This window comes from Bufo bufo, chromosome 1 (assembly GCF_905171765.1).
Source record: "Bufo bufo chromosome 1, aBufBuf1.1, whole genome shotgun sequence".
In the NCBI taxonomy this organism is placed as follows: Eukaryota; Metazoa; Chordata; class Amphibia; order Anura; family Bufonidae; genus Bufo; species Bufo bufo.
Genome location: NC_053389.1, coordinates 446,136,866 through 446,164,813, shown reverse-complemented (window position 1 = coordinate 446,164,813; position 27,948 = coordinate 446,136,866). Strand labels below are relative to the sequence as shown.

The window sequence follows — 27,948 nt, the reverse complement described above, 5'->3', positions numbered from 1 at the left end:
GTGCATTCCGCATTTTGCGGACCGCACATCGCTGGCACTATAATAGAATATGCCTAATCTTGTCCGCAATTGTGGACAAGAATAGGACATGTTCTATTTTTTTCGAGAACGGAAATGCGGACCCGGAAAGGAATGGGCAAAATGCGGAACAGAATTGCGGACGTGTGAATGGACCCTTATCTAAGGTATTACATGAGTAGTAGTGCAGAAACAGGATCCGGATTGCTAACTTTTATTCTCAAACTACCCCCCCCCCCCATCCCCCTATTTCCCCACTGTGCACCTTCAAGGCTCAGTTGTATTGCATTCCTGGGACTGCCGAGCTGTGACCATAATGAAAATGACCTTCTGAGCGAGAGCTCAGCAGTAATTACAATGTATTACTGTACATCGGAGCTTTGAGGGCATACAGCGGGGCAACAGGGGGTGTAGGAACATGAAATGGAGAAATCTGGACTCCGTTTCAGCAGTTAATAGGGCTTAATACAGGTGTCTCCCTTTAACTCTTTCTGAAATTCCATATAGCTAAGAGAGACATGACCCCTGGACCAATACACCTGGTATCTGTAGTGCTTCTGGAACTGAACCCTGGCTTGTCTCAGAGCCCACTCTTAATTCTTTCTAAGGTTACTCATCTGAACAGCCCGTCCTTCTACTCTACCAACACAACTAACCCCAGTTGCAAGTATTTTGGGGACTGCGAGATAAAAATCCATCCGCAGCCAAGTCCGCAGGAAAAGGGTGTACACTAGTGAATCCATTAGACTTTGTACCTATTCTAACCTGTGCAAGGTGACTGGTTCCCAAGGACCAAAACAGAAAGCAATCCAGCTCCACCGGAATGAAAATTAAAATCTCCTTCTTCTTTATTTAGAACATTAAGAGTACATGCACACGTTCAGGATTCATGTGCGGAGAATCTGCACTGAAATCCGCAGATGTTCGCAAGCAAATCTGTGCAGTCAATCCGCATCAATTGGTGCAGATTTGCATGCGGATTTGCGTGCGGATTTGGTGCGGTTTCGATGCGGATTTTACTAAGTGAATGAAGAAAATCCGGTCAGGAAAAATAAAATAAATTGACATGCTGCAGATTTTAAAATCTGCACCGCAGGTCAAAATCCGCGCAGAAAATCCGCACGCAATCCTGATCGTGTGCATTTAGCCTAAAAGGTCACATCTACTAAGTGATCTTAATCACATGTTATGATTACAACTGCTAAGTCGATCGACAAGAGTCATTTGTACTCACTACCGTTCCCTGTGACTTTTTAATGTTCTAAATAAAGAAGAAGGAGATTTTAATTTTCATTCCGGTGGAGCTGGATTGCTTTTTACCTGCACTTGCTGGATTGGAATCCGTGCACCTGGAACATCTCTTGGCTGGATAGCTGGTGAATATACTACTCCACGGCTGGTTCCCAAGACCTTATTACCAAAGTATTGTAGAAAATGGAAGAAAAACAGCACAAATGTGCGCATTGAAATACAGACTCATGATCCAAATGACTGCAAATTGGTTATCATATCATATTACATTGGTGCTCCAGTGGCTTTCTTATTCATAGACTCTGCAGTAGGGGGGAACACAACTTACACTGATAAATGCAACAGGGGAAAGGAGGACATACCGTATCAACGCTAGACTGATTGTATTACCTGTAGAAATGAATATAACGGAGCTATAATGGCATCAAAGGCTTCCCAGTGTTCATAGCTAAATGCCAATTTGGAAAACTTCACAACAGCTTCTGCAGACACAGCATCCGTCCCTGTACCAGACAGAAAAGAGACAAAGCTATGCAGATCTCGCACATCAGCACAATAGATAGCTCTGTTGTATTTTACAACTTTGTTATCCATAGATCATCAGTCCCAGTGTGAATTGTACGTGGCGGCAGGAACATTTAAACTCATTTTAGACAATGTAATGCTGCCTTTGGCTGTGTCTGGCATCTTGTGAATGTTCCAGGATGCTCGGTGAAGGTTTGTTTTTCAATGATTTATTTCTTTTTGCAGTACATTTATCTTATTGTATGAGATTAAGTCATCAGTTATGTTACACAGTCTTTAGTCTGTCTAGTCTGCTCCTTGGGTTAGAAACCGAGATAATGTATGACTAAAGCTACTTTCACACTGGCGTTTTGGTTTTCCGTTTGTGAGATCCGTTCAGGGCTCTCACAAGCGGTCCAAAACGGATCAGTTTTGGCCTAATGCATTCTAAATGGAAAAGGATCCGCTCAGAATGCATCAGTTTGTCTCCGATCCATCTCCATTCCGCTCTGGAGGCGGACACCAAAATGCTGCTTGCAGTGTGTTCGTCTGACGAAACTGAGCCAAACGGATCTGTTCTGGCACACAATGTAAGTCAATGGGGACGGATCCGTTTTCTATGACACAATCTGGCACAATAGAAAACGGATTTCAATGGTGTTCAAGACGGATCCATCTTGGCTATGTTAAAGATAATACAAACGGATCCGTTCTGAACGGATGCAGATGGTTGTATTATCTGAACAGATCCGTCTGTGTAGATCCATGACGGATCCGCACCAAACGCGAGTGTGAAAGTAGCCTAACATTCAGCAATACAGTGGGAAAAGTAAAGCACAGATGCGGCTTTAGATGTATTCTATGCTCTGATACATTGATATTTCTTCAATATAAATAGGGCAGACATAGACAGCAGAGGGTCCTGATGCCATAGGATGTGGGCACCTGGCTTTCCAATAGCTAATTTGCTGCCATAAAGCACCTTTCTAATGGAGCTCTAGTAAATCTCTAACCACTCTAATGCTGGCCATGCACATTAGACAGAAGTTGGCTGATGGTTGAACAATCATCTGGTGAAGACATGGTCATATACATTTTAGTCCACATTGACCGTTACAGTTTTTCAAACTGCCCATAAAAATTTCATTGAAACCGGGTGATGGACGAAAGATCCTTCTAGGAAAGTTCTATCAAAGAAAGATCTTTCATCCACGAACAATCTTTCTTTGAACAAAAGATCTTTCATCTGACTATTGAACAAAATAATAAACATGGCCGACTACTTTTCAGATGATAATGGTCTATCAATGGTCAGCTAAAATGATAGATAGATAGATAGATAGATAGATAGATAGATAGATAGATAGATAGATAGATACAGATATGAGATAGAGAGGAGATAGATAGATAGAAATCTATCTCTCTATGTATATCTCATATATATAGAAAAACAAAAAAGTTCAGTGGCAGCACCGTCAATGGAACAAATGCGGGTGCAGCTGGCCCAATGTGGATGTAAGCCAATCCAGATAGATAAAAATAACAAAAAGGGCAGCCCTTTTTGTTATTTTTATATATATATATATATATTTATCTCATATCTATCTCCTATGTATATCTATCTATCTATCTATCTATCCATCTGTCTTCCATCTATCTCTCTGTCTTCTATCTATCTATCTATCTATCTTCTCTCTATCCATCCATCCCAGATGTATCTATTATCTAATCTAATCTAGTCTAATCCATCTATGATAGAAATACTAGTACAGTTTAACACCAATAAAATATGAAAAGCTCACCCTGTACTGCTAATTCCAGAAGAGAGGACTCCTTCATCAGTTTACCCAGCTCAGTTTGGGGGGTACCACCCATGTTTCGTTCTCCTTTGTTGCCTCCACCTAAAGCAATTGATAGGAGAATGACCTTAATCTCTCAGATTGACATTTGTATGTTACAGTACATGACAGGAGTTTTTATGTCATCCAGTGCCTCTGCTCCGGGTCCTCCCAGCTGGAATTTGTTTACATGGCCTCGGCGGCCTCATGCTGTGTACTGCTGAGACCAGGCTGCAGTGGTGATGTGGGTATACAGGCGCAACATCACAGTGGCCAAGTAAACAAAGCCCAGAGGGAAGGATTGTAATGCTGGAAGGGTGAGTATAGCTTCTTTTCCTATTTTAACACAAATTCTAGCTTTGGACAAGTTTATAATTAACTTGGTTGCAATGTTTGAATGTCCATCATGCTTTAATTCCTTATTATGTTCAAGATCACTGCTTACTGCCAGTAACTGACACAAGAACAGTTTAAATTCAGAGGCTGAAAACTGTCCTTGTGTCAGTTACTGGCAGAGGCTTACCCACAGCTGAGGATCTGTTACTATGTATAAAGCTAGCCAGTCTCTGCCCTGGACTCTGCCGTACATGGCTACTTGTAACAATCAACCAGCAACTAGGTGAGCAGGACATAAGCATGCTCCAAGGGTTTCAACTTCTGAATGTAGAAAACCAAAGTTTTCATTCACTGACAGCTAGCAGATAGTGTTTAAATGGTGAGGAACTGAATTATAAAGTATATGAGCTGCGTCACTGATTGGCCCATTCTTGTACATAGTCACATCAAGTTTTAGACATATGTATGAAGCAAATGCATCAAAAAGTCTAACCCAAGACACCTCGCTCATCATGGGGGCATGGCCTAACTGAAAAGTGGGTTAGCTTAGCAAAATGAGGAGTGGCCCGAGAATCACCAATGTGGCCATAACGATGTCAAAAGTTTGGAGCAAAATTCTGTCGCAAAGTATGTAAGTAGAATAAAGTAAGAAAAAAGTGTTTATACCAAATGTATCATCCAGCCTGAGCCCTAGTGCAGGTCTACACAGCCTATCCAAGCTTACACCATCTACGTTTCAAATAGGATTGGTAAATCTGCCCATTAGGCTACACGTTAAACTATATTCCAACCCCTTGAAAATGCATGTCACCCCAGAAGAAATGCACTGCACAATGGCCAAAACTGGAGACCAGCTTAAGCCATGCTACAGTCAAGGAACTCTAGACTACCTGCTAAACATAAAGCATGTACATAGAGATGCTCATCTCATGGTGACTTATTTCTGAATTATAGAAACATAGAATGTGTCGGCAGATAAGAACTATTTGGCCCATCTAGTCTGCCCAATATGTATATTAACCTATACAGTATGTTTAAAGGTGAGCTCTTGGCAGCCCCCTCACCTTTAGAAATGTTCTGCATTTGCCTGCTTCTATTTTAAAAGTAGTGGACTCAGTGACTCTAAGGAGCTATGGAGCTGGGGACAGTGCCCGACAATATAACTCTATATTGGGGTCAGAGAGGTTCTTTAGGAACTCCGTTAAGAAGGTTGTTACCTGAAAGGATATCAATGCCAGCAAAACAAAGCTCTGCAATCACATCATGTACTTCTGGTTCATCAGGCTCTGGTGGTCCAGCCTGCAACAGGCGTCTATTGCTATCTGTCAAAGCTTCAAGAATGGCAAGGAACTGGGCTGCATTGTTTCCAAACATCTCAACCAGCAGTCGTTCAGTGTTAGTACGAGGCCACGGTAACTGGGAACAAAAAAGCAAGAATACATCATTAAGATGTGACTAATTTTACCATTTATTAACAATGGTTGTGTCCGGTAAAAAATATCTAAAATGATGTAGCTCTTATTTCCATGCAGAATATATCTGTTTCAGACTTGGTACTCTTCTTTAGTCCATGATAACAAGTTAACGGCTGTACAGTGCCTGAGGTTCTCCAGATTTTGCAGACTTTTTTGGTCGGATGTTCTCCCATTCTTGTATATTTTTTGGCTTCCTTCAAATACTTAGAGGGCCAATTATTAAGACCAGCGATTTAGACACCGATCTTAATCCCCCAGCGCTGATGGCAGATGTGCCAAAGTTTTGTAGAGGCTCAGGCCGCTACATAACTTTGGCGCTTGGTGCAGCCGGCCGTGCGACATGGTTTAAACTATGCTAGCATTCTTGCTCGCGTTGTATAAGACCATTTTCCACAACATTAACTGGCCTGGGGAGAATGAGACGGTCCAGCCGGCGCGCCCCTTCTGCACCCATGCCATGCCCCTTTTTTCATCACATCGGAAAAGTGGCGTGAGCAAGGAAAAGTCGCAGATTTTGCCACAAAACACCTTTGTGACAAAATCTGCGACACAAATACACCAACAAGTGGTGTATATTTTTTCATACATGCCCCCCTTACTCCACAAATTTGCCGTTTGGGTATTATTGGTAATATCGGTAATAGCGTTTCTATGAAAAGTTCAGATCTTCAGATTTGTGCTTTTCCGTGTACGTAAGGCCTGGCAATTGTTCCTGCTCTTAGTGCATTGGGATCAATTGGCGAATAAGCATGTCCCTCTCTATATGACACTATATATGAATAGGAGATGTGCATACAAATTTAATAAGGTTGTTGTTGGGGGCCACTGTTTTTGAACTGCTAGGTTCTAGTTTAGTCGATCTCTCTGATCCACTGAGTTTGGCTTTACTACTTTCTGGCTCTTCATTTTTGCAACTCTGTGGGTTTGGCTTTTCATATGTGCTAATAAGACATCTGTGGGGGAGGACATCTGTGTGGGTGTGTTTCTGATGGCTGTGTTAGATGGTTTGGTGTGGTGACCTAGAGCTCCCTCTAGGGTGGGATATATGTCTTTACTCTTCTAGTTTCAAACATAAGGCAAATTACACTGGATTCCAAATTGGGGGACTATGTTTTTTGCTTTCTTCTGATTATAATGTTTAAGCCTTTAAAAAAAAGGGAGGGGGCACAGCACTAAACCAACAGTGTGGCCTTTTCATTCTCAGGATCATTGAAAGGTCCCAGAAGTCAGACCCCAACCATCTATGAAGTGATGGGAATATCCTAGCAATTTGCCATCTCTTTCCTATATGGGAAGACTGCTTTATAAGTAGTTGTCCATGAAAACATAATTTCTAACAGTTGTCAGCAGAATGCCTCCCGTACTGAAAAGATCATACTTACCTGCTCCCCGCTGCTCCAGTCCTCCACTCTGGCCCTCAAGCATGGTCATCTGGTCACCTCACATCACCTCAGAAGCCAATGGTTGACTGAAAAGGATCAGGTAACCATTCCCAATTGCTGGGGCGGAAGAAAGTAAACCCCAGACTGGATGATGGAGACGTGGGGGCCAGGTTGGAGGACCGGGAAGCAGGTAAGTATGTCCTTTCAGATAGGAAGGAAGGCTGCTGACAACTGTTAGAAATTATGTATTCACAGACAGCCATTTTAATGGACTCCACTGTAAGGTATTCTAAATCCACCCTGTCATTTTGTTCAGAAGAACAATATGCAATGAAAACAACAAGATAAAAAGGTTAAAAAAAACAACAATACAAGTCCTCAAACCAACCTTTTCTGCTTCTTTTAGATTATTTTTCAGCTTTGGGCGAAGAATGCCTTTTGGTTTTCTTCTTGACTCAAACACAGCTCTTTTGAAGATCATTATCGCCATCTGATGGAGATTGCATTAATTTAGTCCCATAAAATCAATTTACTATATATTAGTTAGGAAATAATTTACAATTAAAGACGAAAAAAATGCTTAGTAAATTTGTAACTGCCTTGCTTTAGGCCTCATGCACACAATCACGAAAAGTGTTCTGTCTTAGGTGCCAAATCTCTGACCACATTCCCCCTGCATCAGATGGTCCAGAATTTCCATACAAGATACTTTTATTCAAATCTTCATTAAAATGAAAATTATTGTGCCGTTTCGGCCATACTTGGCCTTTATCAAGTGAGATTGACTTTGGCGTCAACATTGAGAAGTGCAGCATGTACATGAGTTACTGATGGAGTTTGGTGCTGGAGCACATTGGTGCGGCAGGACATAACAGATAAGGCAGATATATACAATCATATGGGAACATACGCTTGACTGTTTCACATTGTGGATTATCCAAATAACCGTTTCAACTGGATGAAAAACATTTCTAATTTCGCTTGATGAAGGCAGAAACATTGCAATTATTGGCTGAAACATTGCAATTATTGATATTTTAATAAAAATAGAATTTCTTTTAGAATAAAATGATTTTCTGGTGCCTTGGAATAGTTACATGTACGGTATATGGGAGGTCATCCAAACTAAGTACGATAATAGGAAGTGGTGCAGGAGGACAAGATTGGACCCCGCATCATGTGTAGCATGCACTTTATTTCTTGGTATTTTTAAAAAAAGGTACCACATTAATTAAATGTATACACCAACAGTATTTTGCCAATGGGTGAAGAATGGGCACTGTAAAGCGCCAATTAGCATTGCTGACCACAGATTATGCTAATGGTGGCCTGGCAATCAGCTGATACAGTACAGTACAAAACCAGAGCTGTTACATGTAGCTCCTGACAGTCCTGGGCACCTGGCACTATCTGGGACCACATCTATTCCACTCATTTTTGAAGGGACTGAAGGCATATCACTAGGACTGCAGTGACTCCCTCAAATCACTACAGCGAAGTGGCATCAGCTCCAGAAAAGAGCCATGCCACTTTGTCTTTAATTGGCTCCTCCTGGCTTTTTTATGATACACACACATACATGCATGCATGATCAGCCTACTTAAGTGTGCATGTGTATGGGGGCACTGGGAGAGATACCTCTTGGCCAAACAAGCATCCGACCGACAGTTATACTGTATCATGCATATGGCGGGCTTAAAATAACCTAAAACAAGTGACATGTAAAAAGTGTGGAAATGCTCTCTTTATCTATCCCAAATAGATGCCATATCATTTTTACGAGTCTCATTATAAATTCTGCCAATTTTGCTGCAGCAATGGTATAACCAGAGAAGAATCACTGCTCCTAATACAGTAATTAAGAACGTATTTTTTTCCCGTGTCCGTTCCGTTTTTTTACAGACCATTTACTTCCATGGGTCTGCAAAAAAAAACGGAAATGAGTTAGTGTGCATTTGTTTCCGTATGTCCACACGGCCGTTCCACAAAAAAGATAGAACATGATCTATTCTTGTCCATTGTGCGGAAAAGGATAGGCATTGTTACAATGGATCCGCCCAAAAAACTGATGCAATACGGATGTCACAGGGACGTTATCTGTATTTTTTGCTTATATACACAAAAAAACTGGGAAAGCATTTCCTGAGAATCTACTAGTTTTAACTAGGACTGCACCTGATCACGTACACATGGTCATCCGCCAAGTAATATGGTGCTTTCTCAGATGGAATTGAATGGGTGGCGATTTGACAGCATCACAGGGCTTGGCTGATAGTGGAGCTATTAAGAAAGGGTCCTCTGTGTAATATCGAGTTCAGTCGTCCCTTAGGCTAGAATTACACTAGATCAGCCAGGCGTTCCTTCCCAGCAATTGCCTGTTTGTCAGTGGAGGAGACCAGTGCTATTACATGGAGCGATCTCCTCCACAGTATGGGTAAGAGCAATCGCTAGTGCCACTGCTCATCCCCATACAGAATCATTGCTGATTAGACAGCACGATCTGCCACCGACAAACAATGATTTTTAAGAATGCTGAAAGATTCTGATTGCCCGATGAATAAGCGTTTGCTCCTTCATCGGGTCATCGGTGGCAGTATTACTAATGCTCGTTAGCAGTGTAATATAAGCTTTAGTTTTAGGTTTTGGGAGCAGGGGAAGAGGCGAGTGGTCTGTACCCCACCATTAAGACACTGAACAGACATAACTAATCAAGATGCCATCATTGTTTACTATGAAAAAATCTCTATAAATGAAGTCTGTCTATAAAAGATTCCATAAGATGCTCATTAAAACAAATACATTGGGAGAGATTTATCAAAAGCGGTGTAAAGGAAAACTGGCTTGGTAGCTCATAACCAATCAGATTCCACTTTTAATTTTTCAGAGCTCAGTTGGAAAATGAAAGGTGGAATCTGATTGATTGCTATGGGCAACTAAGCCAGTTTTTAATATATCTACCCCATTGAGTGTAATTGCACTTGCTGAACAGCCCAGACTGTTAACACAGGAAGGGGTTACCACTGTGGCAACATGTAGCAAACATATAGTACATGTTACAAATGGTTGTTTGTGATGGCTCACCTGATTATTGCAAATGGAATGGGTGCCCCAACCAATATAGACACACCCAGTCTACAGAAGCAAGATCAATATAATATATAGAGTGGTTGTGCACACCTAATTTGGAGGAATTCATCTATCGTTTATGTAAAACAAATTGCTGGTATATAGTGACAGTCTTATCTACTAAAGACAGAAGTGTAACAGTATAGGGAATTTCAGAGATATTCAACTGCGTAGCCCTAGGTCAGGTGGACCAGATATGTTAGGGTCTCTGTAATAAATATCCCGGACAGTCCTCAAGTGGCTATATAGCTCTCTGACAATTCAAGCAAAGTAGAAATCATATGTCAACATTCATCAGATAGATACAGACGTTAGCCAGATTCATTAAAATAGTATTGACGCTGATATCAATAGAGATCAATATTTCATCCACCATGGGACTGAAGAAGACGATAGTAAAAAGGACAATAATAAAATATATCCACAGTAAGACCACAATACAAATACTTATATTAAAGTGAATGCATAAAAATAAATCCACCTATTAAAAAATATTGTGATTATGTTGGAGAGGAGCCTTATATTTAGGTGTAAGATAATTCCACCTATGTAGACAATATTTCCACCTAAAAAAAGAAAATATTTCCACCTATAAAAGAAAAATAGAAAGAGTTCCACCTGTACAAAGAAAAAGGAGGATTCCACCTCAAGGGAAGTTGCTCCAATAGCTATATAGTCCAGAGTGCAGCTGCAAGGGTTAAAAATGTATCAAATAATTCATCCACTGTAGGAAGACCTATTGCCTGTTGTAACAAATGGATATATATATGTTTCCAATTGTTTGACAATGTATCACTTCAATATTAAGAGTGAGGTAGAATATACTGAAGATTTGTTACCAATTGCTGCAGCTTTCAAAAGTTCCCGCAGTACACATGAAAAGTAGGGCTTGGTGGTAATACCCTTACTCACGATTCATTGTCCCGGTTGGGAAACAGCCTGGCGGTGGTGAACGGAAGATCAGGTGATGTGTTCCGTGTCTGCCGCAGATATTAATCACAGTGTTTGGAGCGATGTGCTAATAATGTTCATGCTTGTGGCCGCGGCGTCCCACGTGCCTACAATGTTAGCAATGCTATGGTCTTCCGGCGTCTCCTTCTGGTCTGGAGGGATGAAAAAGTTGCAGGGTCCATGTGCTAATCTAATCAGAACTGATTGCGGTTGGTGTCAAGTCCCGCATAAATGAAAAAGGTTAGAGCGCTCTAACAAATTCTCAATATTGACAGATAGCGTGTGGTTGGGGGTCCTCACCATACGTGTTTCAGAGATTTCAGTCTCCTTCCTCAGTGGCTAGGCACTGATTAGATTAGCACTTGGACCCTGCAACTTTTTCATCCCTCCAGACCAGAAGGAGACGCCGGAAGACCATAGCATTGCTAACGTTGTAGGCACGTGGGACGCCGCGGCCACAAGCATGAAGATTATTAGCACATCGCTCCAAACACTGTGATTAATATCTGCGGCAGGCACGGAACACATCACCTGATCTTCCGTTCACCACCGCCAGGCTGTTTCCCAACCGGGACAACGAATCGTGAGTAAGGGTATTACCACCAAGCCCTACTTTTCATGTGTACTGCGGGAACTTTTGAAAGCTGCAGCAATTGGTAACGAATCTTCAGTATATTCTACCTCACTCTTAATATTGAAGTGATACAGTGTCAAACAATTGGAAACATATATATATCCATTTGTTACAACAGGCAATAGGTCTTCCTACAGTGGATGAATTATTTGATACATTTTTAACCCTTGCAGCTGCACTCTGGACTATATAGCTATTGGAGCAACTTCCCTTGAGGTGGAATCCTCCTTTTTCTTTGTACAGGTGGAACTCTTTCTATTTTTCTTTTATAGGTGGAAATATTTTCTTTTTTTAGGTGGAAATATTGTCTACATAGGTGGAATTATCTTACACCTAAATATAAGGCTCCTCTCCAACATAATCACAATATTTTTTAATAGGTGGACTTATTTTTTAATAGGTGGATTTATTTTTATGCATTCACTTTAATATAAGTATTTGTATTGTGGTCTTATTGTGGATATATTTTATTATTGTCCTTTTTACTATCGTCTTCTTCAGTCCCATGGTGGATGAAATATTGATCTCTATTGATATCAGCGTCAATACTATTTTGATGAATCTGGCTAACGTCTGTATCTATCTGATGAATGTTGACATATGATTTCTACTTTGCTTGAATTGTCAGAGAGCTATATAGCCACTTGAGGACTATCCGGGATATTCATTACGGAGACCCTAACATATCTGGTCCACCTGACCTAGGGCTACGCAGTTGAATATCTCTGAAATTCCCTATACTGTTACACTTCTGTCTTTAGTAGATAAAACTGTCACTATATACCAGCAATTTGTTTTACATAAACGATAGATGAATTCCTCCAAATGAGGTGTGCACAACCACTCTATATACACTGCTCAAAAAAATAAAGGGAACACAAAAATAACACATCCTAGTTCTGAGTTAATGAAATATTCTTCTGAAATACTTTGTTATTTACATAGTTGAATGTGCTGACAACAAAATCACACAAAAATAAAAAAATGGAAATCAAATTTTTCAACCCATGGAGGTCTGGATTTGGAGTCACACTCAAAATTAAAGTGGAAAAACACACTACAGGCTGATTCAACTTTGATGTAATGTCCTTAAAACAAGTCATAATGAGGCTCAGTAGTGTGTGTGGCCTCCACGTGCCTGTATGACCTCCCTACAACACCTGTGCATGCTCCTGATGAGGTGGCGGACGGTCTCCTGAGGGATCTCCTCCCAGACCTGGACTAAAGCATCTGCCAACTCCTGGACAGTCTGTGGTGCAACGTGACGTTGGTGGATAGAGCGAGACATGATGTCCCAGATGTGCTCAATTGGATTCAGGTCTGGGGAACGGGCGGGCCAGTCCATAGCATCAATGCCTTCGTCTTGCAGGTACTGCTGACACACTCCAGCCACATGAGGTCTAGCATTGTCTTGCATTAGGAGGAACCCAGGGCCAACCGCACCAGCATATGGTCTCACAAGGGGTCTGAGGATCTCATCTCGGTACCCAATGACAAACCGGTCATGCTGGAGGATGTTGCAGGCAGCAGAACGTTCTCCACGGCGTCTCCAGACTCTGTCACGTCTGTCACATGTGCTCAGTGTGAACCTGCTTTCATCTGTGAAGAGCACAGGGCGCCAGTGGCGAATTTGCCAATCTTGGTGTTCTCTGGCAAATGCCAAACGTCCTGCACGGTGTTGGGCTGTAAGCACAACCCCCACCTGTGGATGTCGGGCCCTCATATCACCCTCATGGAGTCTGTTTCTGACCGTTTGAGCAGACACATGCACATTTGTGGCCTGCTGGAGGTCATTTTGCAGGGCTCTGGCAGTGCTCCTCCTGTTTCTCCTTGCACAAAGGCGGAGGTAGCGGTCCTGCTGCTGGGTTGTTGCCCTCCTACGGCCTCCTCCACGTCTCCTGATGTACTGGCCTGTCTCCTGGTAGCGCCTCCATGCTCTGGACACTACGCTGACAGACACAGCAAACCTTCTTGCCACAGCTCGCATTGATGTGCCATCCTGGATAAGCTGCACTACCTGAGCCACTTGTGTGGGTTGTAGACTCCGTCTCATGCTACCACTAGAGTGAAAGCACCGCCAGCATTCAAAAGTGACCAAAACATCAGCCAGGAAGCATAGGAACTGAGAAGTGGTCTGTGATCACCACCTGCAGTACCACTCCTTTATTGGGGGTGTCTTGCTAATTGCCTATAATTTCCACCTGTTGTCTATCCCATTTGCACAACAGCATGTGAAATTGATTGTCACTCAGTGTTGCTTCCTAAGTGGACAGTTTGATTTCACAGAAGTGTGATTGACTTGGAGTTATATTGTGTTGTTTAAGTGTTCCCTTTATTTTTTTGAGCAGTGTATTATATAGTACATGTTCTTGAATGGTGCCCCAAGTTCCCATTGTAACATTTGTAAGAAGGCACCTGGAATCATCGTGGATGGAAGGTATGTGTCACAGAGGTTCCTGGCCTTGGTGAAGTAAGAGACGGTATTTTATGTTTCAGCAGCAGCTATTGCTAATTGACACCTTGAGATTTAGCATGGCTGTCATAGCTGATCCGGGACGGCTCTTACTGGGAGTAGTCAAAGTGCTGGATGGGTGACTACTCCCCATGTTCCAGGTTGGGTTTTGCCAGGCATAAAAACCAGCCAGCACTGCCAGGTGAGGAGGATTACCTCCGTCTGACAATGGAGCTCAGGAGTCTGTGTGCTGTGAACTGAGGGCTGTGCTGGGATTTGAGGTTTGAGCCGGGCTGGAGGATTCAGGCCCCTCTAAAGGCGAACAGGCCGCCTATGGACTTGATGAGGCCGAACTGCTAACGGGGTGTGAATTAACACCCAGGAGAAAAGGTGACTTTTATTGTTAATGGACTTTCCTTGTGTGTGAACAAACACTAAGCCACCTGCGTTTTGTGATACACCTTATCTGCATTTTGTTATACACCAATGTGTGAATAAACACTGCTGTTTGATTCAAGAACTGTGTACTTTGCCTCTATACTGCATCCACTAGTCCTAACTACCAGAGCGAATCCCCACACATTATAAAGGAACATCTTATAGATTTCCTTATTAACAGGGTTGATCTCTTTTTTAAGATGAAAAGATAAAGGGGGTCATTTACTATCAGATATATGTCAGTTTTCTGTGGTGGCGCAAAGTTTATTTGCACCGCAATCTGCGACTTTTCCCCGCTCACGCCAGGGGTGTGGCATGGGTGATGAAGGGGAGCGGCCGGCAGGCCCATCTCATTTATCATTTTCAGCGCCTCTTCATAACTTTGGCGGATCTACACCAGCACAGGGGTTATTAAGACCGGCAACTAAAACACTGGCCTTAATAACGCCCCCCCAAAAGTGTATATGTGTCTGAGGGAGTCGGGAGAGATTGCTGTCAGGTGATAGCTACTGAAGGTGTATGGGCACCTTAACAATAACATATATTACTATACAGTATAAAGGATATATTGTAGACTGTTTTACATGTCTCCATTTCTACACATACTGTTTCCAGTTTAGGTATATTTATTAGACGCAGGACAGCTGTAATATAAAATGTAATACATTCCTTCATGCTTCAGTAGCACTAAGGAGAAGCAAGATTCCTGTTATATGTATAAGTTACCACACAGGCAGTATTACATGTCTTGTTCCTTGGCTGGTGTGTCTAGGAATATCTTACTGAGCTTGTAACTCAAGCCTAGTGCCTACAATCACTTCACTTCTTACAGCGGGAAAAAATGTCTGTTTACCTTAAGAGTGGACTCTTTAAAAGCTTTTTTTGTCTCTTCGTTGTATGAGGAATCGCTTATATGTTCAAGCTGACTAAGCTCGTTGATCTTACTGAGAGCACGACGAGCAAATACCTATAAAAACACACACATATCAAATATGAGATGTCTCAATAACCTTGTCTTTCATACAATGAAACAATAGATCAATAAACAAAAATATTAATTGCAGCATAATCCTATGTGAATAAGGAAGGTCAGAGGCCAGGTTTGTTTCTCAGGAAATATTTGCATAAGTAGAAAATTAATATTAATTTCTGTAGTTTATGAAAAATGTAATTATTTGTATTTCATAAATAAAGAAAAATAAGTTATGCAAATAAAAAAGGAAACAAAAACCCTTTCCTCTTTTGTGAAGATGTTAAAAATTAATTTGCTTCCTATATTTATTAGTGGGCAGCTGGGTGACATATAATGTGACATTAAATGGTCACTATCCTTTCATCAAGGTTTTATAAATCATCAATACAGGGAAACTTGTAATAAACCTTATGAGGATAAATTTCTCCCTCTAGCAGCTCATTCCTCCATCTTCCCCCTCTGTAGACTTCTATTGGCAGCATGTAATCTGATCCTTCACCGATGTGACAGTCCAGACGTAGCAGAGAATTATGGCCTGCATACATACGAATGTATTGTCGGCCGAACCCAACTAGAACGTTTAATGTGTATTTGGAGCTCCCGACTCTCTCCAACCCTTCCCCCGATAGATGATGTTCGGCGAGAGAACGATCAGACGAAATAAAAAATTTTGCTCTCCCGGGAGACAAGCAGCCACCAGAAGTGACTGGCAGCAGCTCTCTCCAGGTTGTCCAAGTTATTTTTTTGTATGTTTCTAACTAAAAAGGTAAGGGGTTTTCAATTCACTTACTTCATCTACAGTGGCCCTGTGTGTATCAGCATTGTTATTGTACTGTGCAGCTGGGACTGGTAGACCCACACATACAACATGAGTAACCCAACGATCAGACTGCAGACAGGGCAGCAATTTTATTCACTCCCTTTGCAGAGTAGGGGGAAAGGAAATGCAGTCTTTGTTGACACCCACAAATATTTATGAGGAAACCTCAGAGATTGTTGTTACACGCCCCTACAGCTCTGCAACTGCATGTCAACAAAGGGCCAGAACTGAACTAGGGAACTGAGAAAATATATTTTTTTTGCCTAAAACTTGCTTAGCTTATGAATATATTGTTGACCATCAGATTTACAGTGCTTTATTTTTTTCACTTGGACAACCCCTTTAAATACACATACTCATTCAGCTGAGCCAAATGTGCATGTGTATGAGGGAGTAGTGAGGGAGTTGAGAAAGATAGCTGTAGGACAAATTATCGTTTGGCCAACAGCTATTGAATGTGTATGGCCACCTTTAGTTTAGGAGGAAGAACAGAGAAAGGGGCATTTTGTCTCTGATAAGATATATGTCAAAGTTTCACATGTACGTACTAGGGATCGACCGATATTGATTTTTTAGGGCCGATACCGATAATTTGTGAACTTTCAGGCCGATAGCCGATAATTTATACCGATATTCTGGGAATTTTCATTTTTGAGAAAAAAAAAATTCCTACACAAATCTGCTGAAATTTAATGTTTATTGTTAATGTGCATTTATTTATTTTTTTTTAAATCTTTTTGATTTATACTTAATTTTTTTTTTTTTTTACTAACTTTTAGCCCCCTTAGGGACTAGAACCCTTGTCCTATTCCCCCTGATAGATCTCTATCAGGGTGAATAGGAGCTCACACTGTCCCTGCTGCTCTGTGCATAGTGCACACAGCAGCATGGAGCTTATCATGGCAGCCAGGGCTTCAATAGCGTCCTGGCTGCCATGGTAACCGATCGGAGCCCCAGGCTTACACTGCTGGGGCTCCGATCGAAGGAGCAGGGGAGAGGGGACCCTGTGGCCACTACCACCAATGAGTAATACTGGGTGGGGGGGGGGCGCACTGCGCCACCAATGTTTTTACTATTGGGATGGGGGTGGGGGGCGCACTGTGCCACCAATGACTAATACTGGGGGGCTTGGGGGGGGGGGGGGGCGCACTGCGCCACCAATGAAGATAAGTCTCTCAATCACATACAGGAGGCGGGAGCTGGCTGCAGAATCACATAGCCGGCTCCCGACCTCTATGAGCGGTACCTGCGATCCGCGGCACCTGAGGAGTTAACTACCGCAGATCACAGCTACAGTTCATAGAGGTCGGGAGCCGGCTATGTGATTCTGCAGCCAGCTCCCGCCTCCTGTATATGAATAAATGAAAGACTTATCTTCATTGGTGGAGCACTGGCCACAGCCCCTCCCCTCCTCTTATGTTCTCTCCTCTCATTGGCGGCAGCGGCAGCAGCAGCACAGGGGGAGGAGACACTGCTTCCTTCTCCCCTGTGCTGCGGAGGGAACACAGAACACGCTGAGAGCAGCGCGTTCTGTGTTCCCAATACGTTATCGGAATATCGGCAAAATAGATGCCGATAACGTTCAAAATCCTCAATATCGGCCGATAATATCGGCCAAACCGATAATCGGTCGATCCCTAGTACGTACTATTGATTTATGCAAAATGTATTGAAAGGTTAGTGACTATTTAGGAGCTATTCCTACAGGATTTGTCAACTAGCTTTCCAAATGGAAAGTCAGCCTGGGAGAGGGAGTTGCATAGGTGGCTATACTGGCAGTAACATGACTTTTCTGGAAACAGATATAACAATCACCTACAGTATGCTTGATTGATAAACTTTGATTTGATCATAATTGAGCTTAGAAGTTCATTCAAATCATACAGATTTGTGAAACACAGAAGCTGCAGAAGCCAAAAGGTACACAATTTTTTAGAAAACCTAATTACAATATATTTTTTTTTTATAAAGCAAGTAGTGACATCAGTAAATTAGTAGAAATATCTAAGGCGATCCTTCAACTTATCCCGCCCCCTTTCTGTTAGTGTCCCTGAAGGCCCTGTCCCGGGTCCCCTGCTTTTCTCCACTTATACATTAGGCCTGAGACAGCTCATAGAGTCCCATGGCTTCCAATACCACCTCTATGCTGACGACACTCAAATCTACCTCTCCGGCCCAGATGTTGCTTCCCTCCTATTCAGAATCCCAGCGTGTCTGTCAGCAATATCTTCATTCTTCTCTTCCTGCTTCCTAAAACTCAACATGGAGAAAACTGAATTAATTGTCTTTCCCCCCCATGTCACTCAGCCCCCCTACCTGACCTGTCCATCACAGTTAATAGCACAATACTTTCTCCAGTCTCGCAGGCCCGCTGCCTGGGGGTAACAGTGGATTCTGCCCTGTCCTTTAAGTCACACATCCAAACCCTCACCTCCACCTGCCGTTTCCAACTTAAGAACATCTCTCGTATTCGCGCCTTCCTCACCCCTGAGTCAACTAAAATACTAGTGCATGCTCTGGTCATCTCTCGCCGGGACTACTGCAACATCCTCCTGTGTGGCCTCCCATCCAGCACTCTCACTCCTCTCCAATCTACTCTCAACTCTGCTACCAGGTTAATCCACCTCTCCCCTCATTTCTCCTCTGCCTCCCTCTCTGCCAGTCTCTTCACTGGTTCCCCATTGCCCAGCGAATTCAGTTTAAAATACTTACAACTACATATAAGGCCGTCCACAACCTGTCCCCTCCTTAGATCTCTGACCTGCTTTCTCGATACAGCCTCACACGTAATCCCAGATACTCACAGGACCTCCTCCTCAGTTCTCCTCTCATCTGTTCCTCACACAATCGACTACAAGATTTCTCACGTGCTTCTCCCCTACTCTGGAACTCACTACCCCAACACATTAGGCTCTTATCACGACCAGCATGGCGATCACATAAGTGACGCAAAGGGAGGGAAAAGGGAAGGCCCTGTCCAAGGGAGAGGGAAAGATGGTGACCCCTAACTCACCATGAGGCTGGCACCTGACTGCCCTGACGTCCCTAGACGGGTTTTTCACCCGTACGCCGATCACGTGCCTAAACCCTGGCTTTCCTTAAGATGAGCCCTAAGTAGTGAATAGGGCGGTGGGAACACTAGTCCGCACCACTAACACTAAAGGGAAACACCAAGGAGAGGACAGACAAAACAGACAAAACATATAATCCCAGGTGGGCGACAACAGCGGACAACAAAAGACCAACAGGGATCCGGAGGGTAACGCTCTGGAACAACAACCAGGGAACACAACTACACAGCTCCAGTGGGTCAGTATAGAAGTCCAGGCAGGAAGCTCTATATCTGGCAACCAGAGAAGTGGGAGAGGGGAATATAAGGAGGTTTGGGATTGCTGGACAAGAAACAGCTGAGGAGGAGAAGCTACGGATCCCTGAGTGAGACAAAAAGGATTGCAAGGCAAACACAGAAAGCTACCATTAAGAAGCAGCACTATCTTTAGACATAGAGCGCGCAGCCACCCGCTGCGACTTCCTGACGCCGGATATAACAGAGTCAGACTTGCTCTTGACACCCTCGTGACAGCTCTCCTCCCAACATCCAAAGCTTCAAGAGTAACCTGAAAACCCACCTTTTCAGGAAAGCCTACCATCTGCAATGAGCATTCTGCCACCACACAGTCACAAGAGCAGCCTATACCCTCACCTACTGTGTTCACCCCTCCCACCCTTATAGATTGTAAGCTCTTCTGGGCAGGGTTCTCTACCCCTCTATACCAGTCTGTTAATAGTTTCTTGTTTACTGTGTTTTTTATTTCTGTGTAAACCCAGCTGGATGTACAGGGCCATGGAATTAATGGTGCTTTAAAATAAATAATAATAATAAATGGCCCCCGTGATTTTCATCACAAAGTCTTCTTTCACATCTACATTTAGTATTATTGTTTTTTTTTTGTGTGGAAAAAAACATCTCAAAACCACACGCTTTCATGTGATATGCATTTTTTGGGCATTATTTGAGGAGTTGGCATTTTCTACAATTTTGAGAAATAGTGAGTCAGATACATTAACCCCTGCATTCATTTTTTCATCGTCGTATTCTAAGAGCTATAACTTTATTTTTCCATCGATGTAGCCATTTGAGGGTCTATATTATTTTTTATAGCACCATTTTGGTGTACACATGCCTTACTGGTTAACTTTTATTAACTCTTGCTGGGGAAATGGGAAAATATTAATACCGCCATTGACTTTTTACATTATAAATTTTGCAACATTCACTTTGCAGCATAAAAAACATAAAAGCATAAAAAACATAATAAATTTATTCTCTGGGTCAGTATGATTACTATGATTCCAAATATGTATAGTTTTTTTTAAGTTTTATTACTTTTGCCCAATAAAAATCCTTTTCTAAGAACAGAAAATATTTTTGCATTGCCGCTTCCCAACACCCGTAAAATGTTGGTCATTATTGATGCAGCAATACGAAATATGTGAAAGAGGTTTTTTTCATTTTTTTTCTTTGAAAAGTATTGTTTCAATGGAAAAAGGTGTATTTTTCTTTTTTTTTTATAAAACTTTATTTAACTCTTTGACAGGTGATCTTCTGATCACTTCTATAATACACTGTACTGCTTATGCAGTACAGTGTATCATACTGTTCATACCATACTGACAGGCACTATCAGCCTGATAGGGCATATCCTGATAGGGCATGCATTGCAGGCAAACCTGGGGGAGCTTCATTAGGCCCCCAGATGCCATGCAAATCATGAGATCGCAGTGTGCCGTTGGCCCCCTCCCTCTAAGCCACTTAGATGCCACTGTTGTTTTTTACTGTGGTATCTAGGGGGTTAAACAGGCCAGATTGGCACTTATTTATTTTATGTACTTATATAGCGCTGACATATACTGCAGCGCTTTACAGACATTATCATCCAACTGTCCCCAATGGGGCTCACAATCTAAGTTCCATATCAGTATGTCTTTGGAGTGTGGGAGGAAACTGGAGTACCCAGACGAAACCCACACAAACCCACGGAGAACATACAAACTCCATCCATGAACCTAGGACCCCAGCACTGCAAGGCACCAGTGCTAACCACTGAGCCACCATGCTGCCCGGCACTTCTGCCAATCTCAACCGTAAGAGCAGAAGTCCAGCTCTCATGTGTCAGTTGAGCTCCACTCTCCACTGAACAGGAGACTGTAAAAAGAAGACAGCCTAAAATAAAGCTGTTATAATTTGTGGTGAGTTTTTTTAGGCCACAATAATGGCAAAAAAACATTTGACAAATGTTCCTTGGTGTTTTTTACTGACAGGCGGCCGATCCTCTATACTGGGGTCAAACACAGGGGCTGGCACATCAAGTCCAGGGTTGGCTTTCCCAGAAGGGGTTATGCCCAGAATAAAGCAGACTGCCCAGCGTCACTGGGGAAGAGACCAGAATATAGCTTGGATTATTCTGATAGCACCAGCAGGAGAGCATCTGTGCAACCTAAAGAAACAAACAACTGAAGCAGGTAAACCAAAAGGGGCTTTTATATTTTGCTGCTATGTTCTTTCCTGTCCCCAGGGAGGAAGAAAAACCCTCCTGTTAGTGTTATTTTAGAACAAATAATAGAGAAAGCACTCCCAGAACCACACTGTGTACAGTCGTGGCCAAAAGTTTTGAGAATTACATAAATATTGGAAATTGGAAAAGTTGCTGCTTAAGTTTTTATAATAGCAATTTGCATATACTCCAGAATGTTATGAAGAGTGATCAGATGAATTGCATAGTCCTTCTTTGCCATGAAAATTAACTTAATGCCAAAAAAAACTTTCCACTGCATTTCATTGCTGTCATTAAAGGACCTGCTGAGATCATTTCAGTAATCGTCTTGTTAACTCAGGTGAGAATGTTGACAAGCACAAGGCTGGAGATCATTATGTCAGGCTGATTGGGTTAAAATGGCAGACTTGACATGTTAAAAGGAGGGTGATGCTTGAAATCATTGTTCTTCCATTGTTAACCATGGTGACCTGCAAAGAAACGCGTGCAGCCATCATTGCGTTGCATAAAAATGGCTTCACAGGCAAGGATATTGTGGCTACTAAGATTGCACCTCAATCAACAATTTATAGGATCATCAAGAACTTCAAGGAAAGAGGTTCAATTCTTGTTAAGAAGGCTTCAGTCCAGCAAGCGCCAGGATCGTCTCCTAAAGAGGATTCAGCTGCGGGATCGGAGTGCCACCAGTGCAGAGCTTGCTCAGGAATAGCAGCAGGCAGGTGTGAGCGCATCTGCACGTACAGTGAGGCGAAGACTTTTGGAAGATGGCCTAGTGTCAAGAAGGGCAGCAAAGAAGCCACTTCTCTCCAAAGAAAACCATCAGGGACAGATTGATCTTCTGCAGAAAGTATGGTGAAAGGACTGCTGAGGACTGGGGCAAAGTCATTCTCCGATGAAGCCTCTTTCCGATTGTTTGGGGCATCTGGAAAAAGGCTTGTCCGGAGAAGAAAAGGTGAGTGCTACCATCAGTCCTGTGTCATGCCAACAGTAAAGCATCCTGAGACCATTCATGTGTGGGGTTGCTTCTCATCCAAGGGAGTGGGCTCACTCACAATTTTGCCCAAAAACACAGCCATGAATAAAAAATGGTACCAAAACACCCTCCAACAGCAACTTCTTCCAACAATCCAACAACAGTTTGGTGAAGAAAAATGCATTTTCCAGCACGATGGAGCACCGTGCCATAAGGCAAAAGTGATAACTAAGTGGCTCGGGGACCAAAACGTTGACATTTTGGGTTCATGGCCAAACTCCCCAGATCTTAATCCCATTGAGAACTTGTGGTCAATCCTCAAGAGGCGGGAGGACAAACAAAAACCCACTAATTCTGACAAACTCCAAGAAGTGATTATGAAAGAATGGGTTGCTATCAGTCAGGAATTGGCCCAGAAGTTGATTGAGAGCATGCCCAGTCGAATTGCAGAGGTCCTGAAAAAGAATGGCCAACACTGCAAATACTGACTCTTTGCATAAATGTCATGTAATTGTCGTTAAAAGCCTTTGAAACGTATGAAGTGCATGTAATTATATTTCACTACATCACAGAAACAGCTGAAACAAAGATCTAAAAGCAGTTTAGCAGCAAACTTTGTGAAAACTAATATTTGTGTCATTCTCAAAACTTTTGGCCACGACTGTACTATGTATCATAATTTGGTAACAAAAATTTTAGGGTTGGCCAAAGTCTACAAAACAATAGAAAGATTGCAAGAAAAGGAAATAACATTTCAATAAGTCATTTTGGTAAAAAGAGATGTTACTTGGTCTGTCTTTTATATGTTTATGAGGAATTGCATTATGTGCCATTCTGGGTTGTATTATGGAGGAGAGGAAGAATATGTCTAAATCTGGTTGGTAAATTATCAGAAGAAGGAAGGATAGGGAAGGGGGTCGTGGTGGGTTCCAAGTCTCAGAGTAATCAGGGGGGCTTCTGTGTACTTTATACTTGTTTGTATGTCAGCTGTATTGCCCAAATGTAACACAAAAGAGCCTACTTCCAGGTTCAGGAGCAAGCATCTGCACATGATCTTCATGCCTCTTCTTCTTAGGGCTCATGCACACAAATGTTTTTTGCGTTCCATATACAGACCGTATTTTGATTCCGTATACGGTGCTTATACGGAACCATTCATTTCAATGTGTGCTGTCCGCATCCGTTGTTCCGTTCCGTGGCCCCGCAAAAATTATGAGGCATGTCCTATTCTTGTCCGTTTTGCGGACAAGAATAGGCATTTCTATAATGGGCCTCCTGTTCCGTTACGCAACTTACGGAAGGCACACAGCGGCATCCGTTTTTTACGGACCGCAAAAAACGGCACGGTCGTGTGCATGAGCCCTTATGCAGAAGGAATTAAAACAATGCTTAGTAGTGATGTATGGTAGAGATCTAGCCATCGAAAAATTTGAAGTGTGAATTTAAGCCTGGAGTTAACCCTCTAAATGTATAAAAAAAATAATATGATACTTAATATATAAATGTTTTGTTTTACAGTGTTGCTCTCAGCCATAGCAGCGTGCCCCTGCGCATTGGGATGTGCTGACTGACCCCCTTTTTCTTTGCAGTTTGTACTGGAGGTGTGGCTGACACCTCAGTCGTGCACTACTGACCAGCTAGTCTGCCCCATAGGCTGATTTTAATTGCATGCATGTGGAACCTACACTCCCTGAATTGTATGGTAGCCGTCATGGCACATAACAGGTAGAATTTAGTGTTAGGAACCCGTCTTACAGAGATCGCCTTGATGTGCGGCAGACGGGCTCAAATAATTTTGTACAAAATGATTTGCCAAGCATCTCTAATGTATAAGTATAGCACTTGCAATCATTATGCATCTTTGTACATTATTTGGTTTGCAGAGAGCTGTTGCATTGCATGTTTTGTTTTACAGTGTTGCTCTCAGCCATAGCAACGTGCCCCTGCGCTTTGGGATGTGCTGACTGACCCCCTTTTTCTTTGCAGTTAATATATAAAGATACTGGTGGAGATTTATCAAACTGGTGTAATGTAGAACTGGCTTAGTTACCCATAGCAGCCAATCAGATTCCACCTTTCAATTTCCAAAGGAGCTGATTGGTTGCTAAGCAAATAAGCCAGTTCTACTTTACACCAGTTTGATAAATTACCCCCATTCTGTATAGCATCCTATACAATATGAAAGTCGGTTTGGATTTTGCCGCATAATCCGTGCTGCACGCTGGCATAAAACAACGGCTTGGAGACAGAGCTGCAGACTCTGCAATTCAGTAAGGAGCCTCAGCAGAAATTAGAATGAATCTGCGCTGCACAGTAAAGCTCTGCAATGAATATATAAACCCAGGTTCTGTCTCCTTCCCTTCACTTTATGCACAGCATATTTCAGGGACGCTGCTCAATCTGTGCTGCAATATGAATTCTATTAGGAAAATGCTCACCAAGGTAAGCCCAATGTTACAATACCTTTAAGGAAGTGGGAGCTTTCTATTAACAGAATATCGCAATCTGCTTGGCATGTCCAGATATAAAAAATGTTCTATAGTATCCAGAAATAAAATATGCAGCCTGAAGTTTATGGCATCTTCTACTTTACCTCTCCATGAACACCAGCGCGGCAGTCAAAATAACACTGGCACACCGCAGTATACAGGGTCGCCCTCCAGGTTAGGTAACGGACAGATAAGAGAGGAACAGAAGACTCCATGCATACACTTGCCCATAGCAGGAACTCAAGAGCCTGGAAGAAGGAAGCATTTAACCAATGTTTATTACCTGATAAAACACAGTGATTTGACATTTATGGGGAATAAAGTGTTTTATATCTGGCTAGACTGATAAGGAATTAGTTTACAGACACTAAAGCAATAGTCATGGACATTAATGCTGAATGCTAAGATTTATTATTTCATAAATGGTGATAAATATGTGGAAACAAATGAGAAGAGCAAACAGACTACTGATTTGTTTTTTATAACCGTCTTATACCCCAAAGTAGCCACTAGGGGTCGCTATCAGATAGGCTATGCAGTACAGTTGATGAGACCCTTCAGTTCATTGCTGCTCCATATTGAGTCTGATGGGGTTATAAAAATGAGTTATTCTTCACAGGAGAGGGTTATAAAAATAACTACAGCAAATATGTAGCAGTTCTGTCTAGAGAAAGTTTGGCAATAAAATGTACTTTCTATCTGATCACAGCACAATTACTAAATTACAATTTAACTAGAGTTTGGCGAGACCTGAAATTTTGTAAACCCTTCAGAATTTTTCATCAGATTTTCACAAAAGTCCTAAAGTTAAATAGAGATAACTAAATCAAACAAATCTCAGACATGGTCATTTATTGAGAAAAATGATCCAGTATCGCATGTCTGTGAGTGGCAAATGTGAGCCTTTAGGACTAGCAGATAATTTGAAGGTGAAATTAGAGTCAAATGTTTTCAATCGATGGGATGACAATTAGGTTTGAGTGGGTGACCTGCTTTATTTAAAGAACAAAGATCTATCAGCGTCTGATCTTCACAACACATGTTTGTGGAAGTGTATCATGGTACAAACAAAGGAGATTTCTGAATACCTAAGAAGAGGAGTTGTTGATGCTCATAAGGCTGGAAAAGGTTACAAAACCATCTCTAAATAGTTCTGACTACACCAATCCCCAGTATGTACAGATGGAGGAAATTCAAGACCATTATTACACCCCACCCCCACCCCCAGGAGTGGTTGACCAACAAACATCATGCTAATACCAAGACGTGTAATTGTACACGAGGTCACAACGGAACCCAAGGTAACCTCGGAGCAACTAAAGGCCCTTCTCATATTAGCTAATGTTGATTTTTAAACTGAAAAAACATTTTAAAACTTGGATCCAAACTTGGCTTCGATTCCGATTGGTACCTCGGAACCGAAGTCGAGTTCGGATTCAGATTTTCAAATGGTTTTTCAATGAAAAAATTAAATACCGAAGTTATTCACCAAAGTCTCGCGAGACTTTGGGAATAACTGACTTGGCCTCATCGGAGGTCCTACATTTTAATGCCATCTAGGATCTCAAAATTCTGAAGGGCTCACAGGCTTCACAAGGGTCTGTTTTGTCCATTTCATTTGTTGCTTGTGTGTGTGGTAAAAAGATGTACACAGTGACCCCCATAATAGTGACATCTACAGTGCTCCTATAACAGTGATATCCACAGTATCCCTATAAGAGTCAAGAAAAATGGCTGACTTATTATGGAAACCTGGTGTAAAACTGTGTAAAACAGTGAGGCAAACATTGAAGGACATGAGAGTTTCTATTGGACGACAGGGGTCATGTGACTGTGTGTGTGTCAGTTAGGAAATGAATGAAGGACCTGTGAACTTTTTTGGGCTAATATGGGTTATGCGATGGTGTCATAATTGTGTCAAGAACGGTAAGACCTGGAGAGCTTTCTAAGCACCTGATTTAGCTACATGCCACATTTGGTGCAGATTAGTCCAGTTGTATGGTCGTGAATAAAGAACAGACAACTTCAATTCTTTTTTATATACAACAGTTTGAAAAGCGATGATTTAGCCCTAGTACCCCAATTGCCTGAATCAGCCATCATCACTACGAGTTACAAATCCTCAATATGATTCAAATAAGAAATATGAATCTTTATAATGTATGACGACTATGGATCTACTGATTACATCTTACCTGTGATGAACGCCCTAATGCCATTAAATGTCTGCATATGGTGTATATGTGAAGACTTCCTAAATGGAGGCAAGACCAAAAAAATTATTGGTGACTCATGAACAGACAAACAGCCAACACATGGAAAACATAAAATTGCATCCTAGAAGAGCACACTGTATGGAAACGCCAACAGCGCTCTCGTCAGTGTTCAAGACTGGTTAATAAGTGAAAATGTCCATCTAGTTTTATAACTGTGCATACCATTAAATATTAACCAGCAGAGATGTTCTTGTGGAAGGACAACTTCCATGATGAGCTGAAGAAAGGACAATATATTTAGGCATTTCTTCACCGATTCTGGATTCCGGAGATTGGCATCACTGGTCTTCACCAACTGGTACATGCAAATACATCTGCCTTGCAGGGCATGGAACTAAGAGGTAGGAATATATTATGTTAATTATTAGGAAACAATTTAGCAAAATGTATTATTTACTGTTGCAGAAATTCCTGGTATTTACATTGGAATTAACCCTTTATTAGACAACTCCAGTTT

The 27,948-nt window shown here is 42.0% G+C and overlaps 1 protein-coding gene across 1 annotated transcript in view; it reads right to left on the bottom strand.

Moving 5' to 3' along the window:
• CFAP54 (cilia and flagella associated protein 54) overlaps positions 1 to 27,948 on the bottom strand; it is a 405,582-nt gene that overhangs the window by 355,283 nt on the left and 22,351 nt on the right. Inside the window, exons 4-11 of the mRNA XM_040408225.1 lie at positions 27,654 to 27,825; positions 27,411 to 27,469; positions 25,320 to 25,463; positions 15,259 to 15,372; positions 7,193 to 7,294; positions 5,165 to 5,363; positions 3,576 to 3,674; positions 1,660 to 1,772 (exon numbers count right to left, since the gene is read on the bottom strand). Of these exons, the coding sequence (XP_040264159.1) occupies positions 1,660 to 1,772; positions 3,576 to 3,674; positions 5,165 to 5,363; positions 7,193 to 7,294; positions 15,259 to 15,372; positions 25,320 to 25,463; positions 27,411 to 27,469; positions 27,654 to 27,825 (1,002 nt within the window). The remainder of the gene's footprint in view (positions 1 to 1,659; positions 1,773 to 3,575; positions 3,675 to 5,164; positions 5,364 to 7,192; positions 7,295 to 15,258; positions 15,373 to 25,319; positions 25,464 to 27,410; positions 27,470 to 27,653; positions 27,826 to 27,948) is intronic.